This window comes from Echinococcus granulosus (genome assembly GCF_000524195.1).
Source record: "Echinococcus granulosus chromosome Unknown EG_S00014, whole genome shotgun sequence".
In the NCBI taxonomy this organism is placed as follows: domain Eukaryota; kingdom Metazoa; phylum Platyhelminthes; class Cestoda; order Cyclophyllidea; family Taeniidae; genus Echinococcus; species Echinococcus granulosus.
The window spans coordinates 851,178-865,030 of NW_020170394.1; the positions used below are offsets into that span (position 1 = coordinate 851,178).

General features: G+C 44.1%; 1 protein-coding gene across 1 annotated transcript; it reads right to left on the reverse strand. All coding sequences in view use genetic code 11, as the record gives it.

Moving 5' to 3' along the window:
* Nucleotides 1-1,789: 1,789 nt before the first annotated feature.
* EGR_02969 (Leucine-rich repeat and WD repeat-containing protein) lies at nt 1,790-11,003 on the reverse strand (the record flags this gene model as incomplete). Its single annotated transcript, XM_024492218.1, has 19 exons — nt 1,790-1,972; nt 2,056-2,286; nt 2,543-2,675; nt 2,846-3,063; nt 3,293-3,502; nt 3,736-3,951; nt 4,045-4,346; nt 4,491-4,798; nt 4,886-5,234; nt 5,321-5,846; nt 6,080-6,232; nt 6,507-6,638; nt 6,851-7,147; nt 7,484-7,578; nt 7,891-9,454; nt 9,527-9,634; nt 9,700-10,149; nt 10,249-10,490; nt 10,919-11,003. The coding sequence occupies 19 exons, from the start codon at nt 11,001-11,003 to the stop codon at nt 1,790-1,792; spliced, it is 5,802 nt and encodes a 1,933-aa protein (XP_024353413.1).
* Nucleotides 11,004-13,853: the final 2,850 nt, after the last annotated feature.

The window sequence follows — 13,853 nt, forward strand, 5'->3', positions numbered from 1 at the left end:
AGGCATTATCATTCATTGCGCAAATTCCGCTCTACGACAAGAATCCTTCTTTTACTCCTTGTAGTCTAATTCAATTCATGTAGCATTCGATATGACAATTAAAATCGAATGAATTGTTAAAATTCTTAATAGGATTTCTGCTCTGTTTATTATTTTAATTGGATGCCTCAGACCTTGTTGCCCCTGTCTCCTCTACACTGTATTGATATGTCTATCGTTAATTTTTTGATCTATCTGAAAGGAAAAATGGAGACCTATCAGCTTTGTCAATACGACTCCCCGCTGTTGTTCATTGGCTTGTTTACAGCATCCTTTATCGACACCCTCAACGAATTTAATAGCTAGTAGAAAGACGAAAAATGACATACTACTCAGGCAGAATGTACATATTTGATATACGGTAGAAGTTGGGACTGCCGGCGTAGCCCATGGGCCAGCCCACCCGGAGAAGGTACAATAGCCAAGACACAAAGTAGCTCTTTTTTAAAACCGCGAGTTAAACAACCACCGTATTGCACACCTCCGCTCTTCTTTTGAGTGTCGTTTCCGGCGCACCCCTTGGCTAGTCTCCCGCGTCGGCCATCACAAAGTAATTGGTGCTGTAAGGAAACTCCCACAGGTCAATTGTACCTGTCCTCGAAATTCCACGCAACTGAGGAGGTATTTGATTGCATCGTCACTGATCCCACTTGGTAATTCTACTGGATCTGGAGTTTCGTCCAATGTGGAAACTGGGTCCGGGTACGGGGGAATGTGTTGATTACCACACGTGTCCATAGCTAGTCGTAGGAGCACTGCAGAAAGGGACGAGATTAAGCATGATTCCGTGGGAGTAAAGTCTTGCGTCTATTCCTCCCTGCGACATTTTCCTCACTTCAGGGGTGTCCAACTACATTTATCTGGGCTCTATCCACCTAGTAGAGGTTTGGGAGAGGTACCGCGAGTTCGTATATTTCATATCTTCATGCAGGAACGGTGAGCATTTCCGTAACGAAACTTTTCCAGATGGTCCACGGCTAGTGCCATTTCACTTGTCAATAGCTTTCTTGTAGACCACGGGACTGGGATAGCCATCGTAAGTAGATGTCATTTTTAGACCTTCTGTAGGTGGTCGGTACTGCTTCCCCCATCTACAGCGTGTGCACTTCTGCTCCACTGAGGTACATCATCCACCAGTAGAAATTTGAACTAATATCCTTTAAGATCTCGTTAGCTTTTCGACGCCACCAATTTAGCGCCCCGAAACTTCTCTGAAGACGGAAGAAGTGATAGCACTAGGACAGAATATGCATTGCCGACGTAGAGGTCCAGAGGCCATGCTGCCCAGCGGAAGTACAATCGCGGAGGCTTAAGTGTTCGCGAAACAAAAACGAAGAACTAAATAAGTGGCCAAGGCACCGCATACATATGAATGAAGCAACACTTTTATAACCATTACCTTATTGCTCTATTGTAAATTAAACCGAATTGGGCTGAGAAATGGAGCATTCATAGATGTCATTGTGTTCCAATTATCGATGCAAACCTGAGCACTTCCACGGCCAATCTCAGATTCATTCCTGCTTTTGTCAACCAAAATTGCTTGAATCCACTTTAAGGCGACCCCACAGCCGACCTCGAAACAAACGGACAGTACCAAGGTTCCTTCCCCCCCCCCCCCCAACCATTCAAATACAACAATTCCAATCGAGCATACAGATATACATTAAATGTACTATAGCTTACAGATAATTTGCAATTTCTGCAAAAATGAGGGCATATTACAGAAGTGCGACATGGAGGTAATCAACTATCCCGAGAAGTTCCATATACAGACGAGGTTGTTATCAGTTACCGCAACTAAAAATGAACCGTCAGAGCTTATATCCGTAGCATTGACAACGGGATTCTTAAAGCCCGAGTTGATACTTTCTTTCACCTGAGGGTCCTCCTCCCGGTTTCCCCCCACACTGCATTCGGGCCATTCGAGAATCTGAAATAAACCAACGTGCACCAATTCACCCATATCTAACAGATGAAAACACAAAAAACCCGGTATTAGTGATTGCATATTACCTTGACGGGCTTGACCTTGAATTTTGTGCTGTTCTCCTCATTGACAACATGCTCTTGAAGATCATAAACCCAGATGGTGCCTTCGTTATCGCCACAAACAACAGCTCCAAGACCTGGCCTAGCTGTTACGTTGATGTATATCTCATCCGTCGTCTGCCATCGCAACTGACCCAAGACCTCAGCGGTTACCATCTTTTTCGACGAAGCTGCCCTTTTACGGCTTAAAAGAAGCTAAAAGGGAAAAAAGGGAACGCAGTTGAAGCAACGTCAGCAGGCGATTTATCCAAGTTGACCATCAAATATCAAGTTAACCCAATGTTTGCGAGTAATTTGCCTTATTACATAATTGAATACTTGACTGACACCACATGGTAGGGGTATTTCATGTTCACGAGTAGGCGTTATTAATTGATTCGATCACTGACAGCAATTCTAGATGAACCACTCAAGAACATAGCTAACTATGAATTTAAAGAATTAAACTTACCTGCGCAAAGTCAAATACGTAAATTTCTCCCTCCTCCACACACTTCACCACAACAAGGTTTTCAGACAGCCGCGCCAGACCATCAAAACAAGGTTCACGGTTTGTTGGTATCTTGATCTCCATTGTTGGTACTCTGTAAAGGAGTATATTAGGAAGTTCCACTGCGGTAAATCTGTGCTTAATCGACCCCAATGCTTCACTTTGGTTCCAAAACCTTCTATTAATAAACATTCTTAAAAAATTCTTGAACTCGTACCCTTAATTAAAAAGCAATTGGTGAATAGTTCCCAATCATATCCTCACCTGTCGTCTGCAAATCTTTGCTTCCTGAAGTCTTGAATGATCCACGCAAAGACGCCGTCTTCGCAGCCAGCTAGAAGAGTATCGTAATTTGGCATAAAAACGAGATTTAGAACGGGGTTGAGATGAGGACGAGGGCAGATGAGGCGCATCAGGAGGTGGTGTTTCGTTCTGTATTCCGGTGCCGAGGGTACACCCACATCCCACACACAGACACAGGCCTATGGGAATTAAATTAAATGTGAAAAATTCGTGTAACCCACTCATCTCAATGCAGGATGAAAAACATCACCTAGCAATTTAGCAAGTAATGTCAGTAAAATCACTGATTGGCAGGCGTTTAGCATCTATCTGGGCCCCACCATGTCCCTGGGTTGGGGTTTTCAATGTATACAGAGTTATTAGAATAAATAAAAAGTAAAGGTACTGTTACACGGGATTGTAACATACCTTAGAGTCGCCGGAGAAGAGTATTGTGGGTTTGGTGGGATGAAAAACCATGCAAGCTATCTCCTCCCTATGGCCTTTCATCTCTGCATAGCAGACCAACTGTTCCGGATGGAGAAGTCGAATCTCCTTTAACTTGCCTGCAGCTGCCAGCAAATTTGTAGGGTGTCCAGAAGCCATTTCAACCGTGGTCCAAGCAACCGCATAGAATTCCTGAGGAGGCGAATGCGTGAAGCAGACTGACAACAGTGCTTATGATAATTAAAACTGAGATTTGAAGCAGCCTAGCCAACTATCCAGCTAATCAGAATCAAAAAATAGATATAGAACCTAACTTAAAAAAGTGCTATTCACTAATAAAATAAGCACGTCAATCATTGGTAGTGTGATTTCGTCGCTCCCGAATAAAAACTATTCGGGCTCAAACGCTGAAGTAGATGGTTTACCTCTCCAACATGTTTGAAACGCTTCAGCACTTTCCCTGTCTGACAGTCAATGAGGCACACACACTCCCCACCGCAGGTTGCAACCACGGACGTGGTGCTCCTCGGGTCCGTGGGGTTTGGCTCAAAGGCGCAGCGCCAAACTTTGGTGGAACAGTCTAACGGGTCATTGTCTCGCGCATGACAACGGATAAAGTGCAGAGGGTCGTAGTCCACCACCTGAAAGATGCAATTATTGATACTTGATAAATACAACTCACACGAGGACATGAAAAGGGTAAACAAGTGAAGGAATCGGATGGAGAATCTTACCTCCCCGAGCTGAACAAGACTAGGAACAGGAGGCACACTATCAGTGTTGATGGAAGTGTCAATGAGATGGCGAATAAGTGTTTCATCTTCAAAGTCCTTGGGTGAGAAAGCATGCACATTATCTGCATCGATTGAGTTCGAGGCAGTGGGGGTGTTCGCACCAAAAGACCTAGCTCTGAGTGCCTTGAGTGTCGAGCCGGGTCTTCTGCCTCGCTTCGGCGGTGCTGGTCCAGGAGAAGCCGCGTCCTCAGTTTCCTCAGAACGCAACACACCCTCCGATTCATCGACAGTGGCAATTTCGGCTAAAAAACACGAATAAGTGTGCTTGTGTTACTGTTTCGCTTTGTCTGAGTTGGTAGGGTGGTTAGTGATAAAATTTAAGAGTCAAAATATACACTGTGACAAAACTAATGACTTTGACTTATAAAAGACCCAAAAAAACCAACCATGGACTTCGCCTTCGCTCTTTCTGAGTCCACCACTACCCCTCCTAGTAGCTTCATCTTCCCTTTCCTCTGAAAAGGGACCTTCAGCTTCTTCATCCTCTTGGGCGATGGCGGCAACCATAAGAGCCTCCTCCTGGCCGGCAAGAGCAGCAGCGGTGTCGATAGCGCCATAGGCGGAAAAACGCTTCATGCGGTTGGAGTCACGAGTGGACATGCGCAGGGTGGCGGGTGGTGGAGCATGAGGTGGGGGAATCTTCACGTTCTGCAGTAAAGCTGCGGTCTCCTTCTCCTCTTGCTGTGCAAGAGCCCTGAGATTGAAGGCAAGAAGAGGCCATCAGGTTGAATGCACACATTTTAAGGTCGCAAACCTCATACGGTTAAAGACTAGGGCAGACCTTTTTTGGGAATGCGATGCCGGTGGACGCCCACGCTTGCCAGGTTGCCAGTGGCCGGGGGTTTTCACAGGTTTGGGCGGGACTACATCCTCCTGTTCATCCAAATCACCATAAGCAGAGTAGCCATGAGCTGCTGACATATCGGCCATTGAGTACTCTTCCTCATGGCGGCGGGCAACTGTGGATGCTCGCTTATTCACCCCGCCACCCCGACCAGCGAGCATAAGACCAGGTCGACGCGAACCCAAAACAGCCCCACTTGAGGGAATAGTGCGACGATGTGCCGGCTGCCCAGTCGTGACCATAGATTGTGGAGCATTGTTCTCAGAGTCACTCTGCTCCAAGCTATCTGTAAGCATAGAAGGATACTCATTATTAATTCAATTCAGAAGAAGTGGAAATGTATGGTCAATAAGGGAACAGAAAACAACGCACCGTCGGGCTGCCTTGTTGAGTCAAGACCATTGGCGATGCTGCCACCCACAACGGGAATTATGAGATCTCCATTGGGCTGACGCGCGGCAGAGCGAATGACGGAATAGACTACAGTTTTTCCATGCTGCATTGCGGTTCCAATGATACCCGAAAGCCGGTCCAACGGTTCATCGGGTAGGAGGGTCATGTTGTGTGCGGCAGCAACGGCTTCGCGTTCAGCCTCCGCAGCTTTTCGATCCTCCTTCTTCGCACCGTCCGCATTGGTAGTGGTGGTGTTGGAGGCGGCAGCAGCGGAGGTTACAGCTGTGACTACTTGGCCCGCAGATTCCGATTCAGCTTTTGTAGGAACCTCCTCGGAAGCTCCAGTGGTAGAGGAAGGTTCCTCCATGGTGGCCGTGACCGCATCGTTTCCCACATTTTCATGAGACTCAGAGTCTGATCGCACTTGAACGTCGCCTGCATGTTCTTCCTCATCCTCATCATCCACCACCTTCGGTGCAAGGAATTCTTCCGCTATTTGACGCGCCTAAAGTGTGCGGCAACCACAGTCCTTAATGCTGAACACAAATTCAAACAATTCATATCATTCGCCTTTGTACAATACCAATGCACTCAGGCAACCTAGAAAAGGAAACTATCAACATTGAAGTCGATAGGAAAATACCCCTTCATATTGGATTTGAAATATTAAGATAAATGCCAGAGTAATGAGTCACTTCAATCCACAGTTAAAAAATAATGGAATGAACCAAATATTACCAAAACCGCCTTGCAGTGCTTAAAAGGCTCATCCACGGTAAGACTCTGATTGACAGCGTGTAAAACTAGTGTCTCAATAACACAAATGAGGTCACGGTGCGGCACACTCTTTTTGAAGAATTCCACTAAGTCATCTTCCCACTTTGAATGGACCTGAAAATAACAAAACAACTCACTAGCAGTTTGTAGCAAGTGCGCTAGCTGTCCATTTTCCAATAATCTTGCGCCCCATTAAAAATAATTCAGAATAATTGTAAATGATGTGTAAAATATCAAAAAGATGGCTAATATGCGCGGTCAAAGCGTAATATTTTACTTCACTTTGTCGACCTTAATGCGATCTTGCAATCAAACGATGGTAAGATATAACAGCCCAAAGCTTAATCTCATTTTTAATAATACATGAAATTGAAAACAAAGACCATACTAAAGCGGCCAGTTCTTGCTTTGCAGCTTGAGCAGTTTTGATAGTGTCCTCGGTGGCCTCAACGTTAAATTCTTCGCCGTTGATGGAGTTCAAAAGAGGGCAGAGATATGCTAATGATTGTGGTTTCAGCATCTAAAATGGGAGAAATTGCTAATCTTAACCCATACGAGACATTATTCAGTATATTTCAATCTATTCGACTTATATTCTACCAACTTCCACTCTGACAGCGTCTAATTTCTGTTATCAAGGCTAAATCAACGAGTAGTCGACGTACACAGAGAAGGGTCATATTGTACACTAATATGGGAAATTCCCTCTTCAGTTTTTCTACATCCACCGACCTCTTTCAGCTCGGGATCCAACTCAACAGAAATGAGTCTAGGGAATTGTTCAATCAGCGGTGGCCCGTTCTCCCTCGCGAAGCGAACCAAGAGTGGATTCTTGCTTAAGTTTAAACGTTTCAACTTAGGCAAATGTAGGCATCGAGGCAGACCATGCAAGCAATTGTTGGAGAGATTAAGTTCCACGAGATTAACGCACTGGTTCAGATGGATCGGCATTATTCCCGTGAATGAACAGTCGGGAAGGCTGGGAAGAAAATTAAATTTCGATATATACATTGGGAAATAATCTGTAGTCTTAGCGCATTGTTTACTCATCGCCATCAAAAATCACACTAAAATCCGGATACATCAAGATACTATACTGAGTGGCTTGAAAGGAAAAAAGTATTTTGTAGAATTTGACAAACAAATCTCATATTCCAAACCGTAAATTCGCACTATTGCACTTGAGTAAAATGAACCTGAGGGACTGCTTTTTATTTATAATGAAACTTTTGAAGGTTATAAATCAACAGTTCCAAGGTTGAATTATGCCAAAATCCACCCCGACAGCTAACAGTATAGAGGTACTCTATGCAAGCGTCCATAACCGTGGAGACACGGAAGTGACACCTACCTTAATATCCGAACCTTCTTCAACGTGTCCGTCCCAGTAACCGTATAAATGGCAATGTCGTCCAGGATGTTATGTTCTTCGCAGGAGAGATCCAACGACATAAGTTTATCTGAAAGGATATTAAAAACTTACTGACAGTACAAAAACTAATTAAGCAGGAGGTACGTTAACTTGCCATCCAACGAGTCTGATTCGAGACTATCGTTTAGGTCTAAACGCTCCAGCGGATCATGAAGTAACTGTTCCGCAGCCGAGAGATCAAGTTCCATAACTTGATCTACCGAAAAGTACCTAAGATTGAAAAGCATCGTTTTAGAAAGCACTGTTAGACGTAGATAAAAGGTGTTAAGTGAACAGACCTACCCTCTATCTAAGCTGGGAGCGTGTGTGAATTGACAACCGCAGTTACGTACGACCTTACGAGCCAACTCAGCAAGTTCCCTTCGGCGAGTAAGAAGTGCAGGTTGCCCAGCTGCAAGATAGGCAGCAGCTTCATTGCAGGCGGTTTCATAAGGTGTAAGGAGAGGAGAGGATCTGGCCGCCGTCGCCAGTTGAGAAGCTACAGGATAAGGAGGGCTAATTACGTTTGCTGATGGACCAGAACTGGTAGATTGAAGCGGAGTCCGTCCATAGAGCGCCGCACTTTCACGCACCGAATCAACACGAGTGGTGTCATTGACGAGCAAGCTGGCAACTGCATGTGGATCGGTGGTATCAATAGCCGATTCGGACCGCAATGCCGCCAGCTCTGTTGCCCGGTCCCATGAAGCACGCTCAATATTTGTGCAATCAGATTTGGGTTTCACCTCAAGGGTGGTGGGAAGATCTGTCAGGGCGTTTATCGCAGCTAGTCGAAGCGCTTCCATCTCCGAAGCCGAGAGCTTGTAGGTGAGATCGCGCTTAACCACTGTCATATTAGGTATGTAGTGCTGAAGAGTGCCAACACCGAGGGACTGTTTACCCTTGAGGTTCTGTCCGACGAGGGTGTTAGCATCACCAGAGGCACCCTTGGTCGTGTAGGCGAGAACAACTCCTCCTTCTGGAGAGATGGGCACCACATTTCCAGCAGAAACTGCGGCTCCAGCGTGGGACATCACAACATTTGTGCTTACTGGAACATGGTTTGGCTGAATAGCATTCAAGCCTCGTGACTCAAGCATAGCCAGCTGGCTACTAGCAACTTGCCCACTGACAACGGTGCTCTCCGGTTGCGGCGGGTGCAGCAATTGAGCTTGCTGCTGGGTTTGATGTAGCTGGTAAGTTGCCTGTGCCGCCTTAATTTCTTGTGAACAAGCTTCCGCTACACCCAGAGCCAATTGATATAGCTCCCTTTTGTGGAACAGCAAACCCGGCTTGAAGCGGCACAGCTGTGAGGCAACCTCGTTGATAACCATTTCATTAACAGTTAGCGGACGAGCCTGTGGACCACAACGGTAAATCTTGGCGTGCCCTCGAAGAGTTTCATAGCGCTCAAGTGTTTCACCCTGACTTGCTCCAACGGCGTACGTCTTCGCAAGCTCAACCATCTCTTGATAAGCTGCATATGAGCCTAATTTTCGCTGATATGGCTCAGAAGCAGCATTCGGGAATGAGAGCTCCGGTCGATTCGAGAGCCTTTCGTGAACGATAGCCTCGGAGTGACGCCGTATCGTAGTATAGAGGTCATGAGAAAGACCAACAGGACACCAGTTAGCCGCGGTTAAACCGGCCTCACTTTCATCACCACTTCCGTCATCCTGTGTTACAACAAGCACTGTCTGCACTGGTTCACCATTTTCGGATGGACCCAGAAAAACATAATCCAAAGATTGTCCATTGAGCTCAATAATTACGTGTTCGCCTATATTGCCCTGTTTCTGATCCATTATATTACCCTTATCGTCTTCTAGGACAACTGTCTGCACACTTTTTCCATCAACAGTTGCTGTTGCCTCCGTGAGCGTGTACTGCTGACCAGCAGGAATGTCACTCTCCGCTTGTTTACTCTTTTGAAAAATTACAAAAGTAATTATTAGTGAACCACTTATTTTATCGGAGCCAAATAATAAAAGGCATACCTCGCTTGCTAGCCACTGCACCTGTGAATTTTCACTAGACTCCGGGGCGTTCACGAGCTGAGAAACAGTCTGCTCCTCAGCACTCTCAACCGAAAGTAGCAATGTAGACTAAATTTCGAAAAATAAGACATTAACCAAGAGAAAATATGTCACGGAACGTCAACCTTACTTACCGTCAATGGTTCTCCAGTTTCAGTCGGACCCCGAATCTCATAAGCAAAAGCTTGCCCATGAAGTTGCATTACCACTTGAGCGCCCGTTTGACCATGCTTTTGGTCTATGACATTTCCAGCGGAATCCAGGAGAGACACCATTTGTATAGGTTGGTTATCTAACAGAGCTGATTGCTCTGTAATTGTAAACTGCTCAGCATTCTCCGCACCAGCAGAAGTGGTAGCTGGGCCAGCAGATGCAACCTCGACGTCTTCCTTAGTCGGCGCAATGTCTGGTACGACGGAATCCTCCTTCGATATGGCTTCGGTGGCTTCTTCATCGGTTTTCTTGTCAGTAGATGTTTCTGTTTCAAACGGTGGCGCAACAACGTCTTCAGATGATTTTACGTTATCTTCAGATGGAGGTGGAGCCGGCTCAGATTTACCACCTTCACCTGAACCAGCCGCCTCCTGAAAACCGAATTTAAAAAAGCAAAAATAAAGGGGACATTAACTTTTAAATGAGGTAATAATTTGAACAACACACAGTAAGCTAACATCTAAATCTACCTGCAGTCCAAACTGATCTTGTTCAACAGGGACTAAGGTGAGGACTTGTTTCCCGTCTTCGTCAATGACATTCTGAAGCGTAGCCTCACCATTCATGATTCTCTTGGCGTCTTCGGGAGAAACCAGTGCATACCCTGACGATTCGTCATTCTCGTCCATGAACAGCAGTTTCACGAGCTCATTTCCATTTTCGTCTGTGACAATTTCAAAGCCTTGTGACGCAAGATCATCCGCCATCAAGACTCAACGAAACTGAATTTGAATTTCCGAAGTAATGGAGAAAAAACCACACTCTACGGTCAATTCAGAAAGATAAAACCTCGGGTGGATGTGTGGTTGATTAAAACAAACTCTATCACAAAAGACCTAACTATCCAAAGCAGAAAACCATTATAACTAAAAAAAGACCCTATATCGGAAAATGCAAAATTCGTCCGTTCGATGCTGTATTTTCAGGCAGATAAAAGCGTCCCCCTACGTAATAAAGTGGGAAAATATAGCAAACCCAGGTTAAATAAAGAGATGCGTTTAAACAAAATCCAAAAATAACTGACATGGTTATAAAACTCATGTGATTCAAAAGTTTTGGAACAGCTGATGTGAGCATTCGGAAAATTAGTTCAACAGCAGCTTCTACTAATATTTGTAAAGTGAGCTTTTTGATACTTACCGACGTTCCCCATTAACCCGAATTGCTTTCCAACTCTACTCATGAAGTATCTGGCCACATTTTCTAAGCTATGCCTAGGCTGCATCGAAAACCGTCCATATAGGCAATGGCCCCTTGAAAGGATAAGCGACGTAATTAGCAGCTTTGGAAGTTGCTAATTAGTTGTTACATGTTGCTGTAATACCTTGACTGTTTAACTCTCGTCTGTGGAAATGTGCCACTTTGTATCTCCGCCATTGTAGCTTAAACGGGCGGGCCGTCTTCTAGCCCACGCTAGTATCTCCAGGTCCCTACTGCATGTTGAATGTGCACATATGTGGACATATTCTGCGCAAGTATTATATTTTCTCTCATCCTCAGGGAAATCTCGACCGCTACATTGCATTCACTTTCGCCCTAAGCTTGGCAAATCCATTGAAATATGATTTCCGTCTCTTGTTTAGTGAGTGTGGCTATAAAAATGCTGGCATTTTCTGTTACATACACCATCCCTCAAAATATTTCGAACGAGAGTTCTACCCGTTTGCACTTCAATAGCCAGGTATCTCTCACAAAGATAAAACACCTAGGACTGCATTTTCGCTTAGATTATTGCCCACATAAATCCCATTAAACTTTGTGTGGAATAATGCGATTGATGTGCTATTGTAGAGTTCCAAGACTTCCTTGAAGACGAAAGAAGACATAATACTTGGACAGAGTATGTTCGACATAGAGAAGGTACAATGGCCAAGTCAAAAGTGGCTCTTCACTAAAGTCAAGAGTTAAATAACCAGTGTATTACACTATTGTGGCAACGTTTTAGACATGTTATTCCAGCTACCCGTGCGTTGAAGTAATGCTTATTTTAATTACTTTAAAACAAAATTATGCGCCTGTTTTCCGGGTCAACAACTGCTATTTAAGTAGAGAAATAACAGAAAACTTGTGTAATCTAAGGATCTATATTTTGCATTTAGGGGATAAAGAACTCATCTGCAACCATAGTCAAACTCCCCCCAAATTTCCATCCTAATAAGAGGTTTTCAACTTTCCGTATTTACGGAAGCATATCAGGCTCTTTACCCCTGTGCACCGTTATCACTGTTCTAATACGTACGTTGATTCACTCCAATGAAGTGCAGCACTTTATATTCTTCTCTTAATTTAAGGAGTTTGTTATTCTGGTCTTAATTCTTTTCCTCAACAATCTCCCAAGGTGTACAAAAAGCTTTGTAAAGATCTTCGTGTATGTTGTGGGAGACTGGGTGTTCAACCCGCACGCAGGTTTCATCTGTGATTTGGCCTAAGCTCAGCGTAATCTCATCAAGCGTAAAATAAGCCCTTTTCTTCATGGGCAGTATGAAGATGGGGAGGACTTTTCAAATGTGGTTAACTTGTTCCACATATATTGGATTGTGGCGTTACCATCAATTCCACGTAACTTGTGTTGGATAGGACAACTTCACATTGTTTCCGCTTGCCTCTCCACACGCAAAATAATAAATGTGACGGAAGTGTTAATAGTCTCGAATTTGTGGCGGGCTAAAACTGTGCAGTTGTAATTAAGAATGTTGACGCAGCCACTAAGGCATTTATGGTTCAACCAATTCCACATGGGTTAGGATTTCACACCAAGTGGCCCATGAACTTCAGAAACGCATCAGGCGTGAACCCATTGAGCACAGCGTTTGATGCATCGTGTCCACACATACGCTTACGCGCTTAATACTTGAATTTATCCTCCATTTCTGCACTATTAATTGTGCAAATTGTGCCGTATTTGGCTGATACTGAAACGACGTTTGCGTTGGTATAATAAGTGAAGTGTTGGGAGTGACTAATTCCAACCAACATGGGCCGAATTAAGGAACCCAATATCTAATCTTCAAAAAGCTATGTAACTGAAGTTGAATTCTTTAATTTACTGCTTTACAGTAGCTCTTTTCGATAATAGATTCCATATGCGCTCCTCAATACTACATTACAGGCTACTCCTGCTGCATCAAAATGGCCGAGAGTTGACCTTATGGTCAAAACCTTTTTGTTGTGGTCAAAGTTGATCCAAAGATTTCTGATTATCGTCGCAGAAACTACTTAAATAAACGCTTTTTTCATGTGCATTATTTATCATGCATTATCAATCTCCAGAACAATTAGCTAAAGCACCACATTTGGCATTTATTCGATAACTTAGATAAAAGGAATGTGTCGACTTTAAGTGTGCGATCCTGAAATTTACACCATAGTATCCCAATGAGATAATCAGATCTCAGAATGGTTTTCGTTAACATGGTCTTTACTAAAACAACCACTTTTAAAGGAAGAGTGGGATGTAAAAGGTTAAAAAGTATCTCCTCATTTCTCACGTTAAAGAATATTTGATCAAATACGTCCTAGTAAGCTAGTAATGACACTTGAACTGGCAGTCCGTGGAAAATGAGACGTTGTGAATAAGTTTACTGCAACACTACTCACTCGTTCTGGCTCATTTAAGTGATTTTTTCGAAGAAGAAGTTTGTGTGAGGCTCTCCCTTCGTCTATCAATGCGTAAATGAGGACACTCACTTAAGTGACTTCGAGCCTATCACCTGCTTGTTTTATAATATGGTAAAGTTATTAGCTGACAGTAAATGCAAATCGCCATGAAATCCTAATGAAGCGGTTACATAAGGAAGAAAGTGGCTCCAACACCGTATTAAACGAAATTCACGTCAAGTTCAAATCGCGACATCTAAGTGAACGAAGATGGTTAACGCGGTTACTAAGTTTTAAAATACAAAAAAAATGTCAGCTGTAAATACAATCAAGGAAGGCTACACGGGTCATATTTTCACGCTTTTATGGATGGATGTTGGGGAAGTGAAACATTTCAAACATTTGAAGCCGTAGCCTCGATCACCATCGCAGGACCGTTATGCACGTGGCCCTCCCGAAAAAAAATTCCCCGTTAATG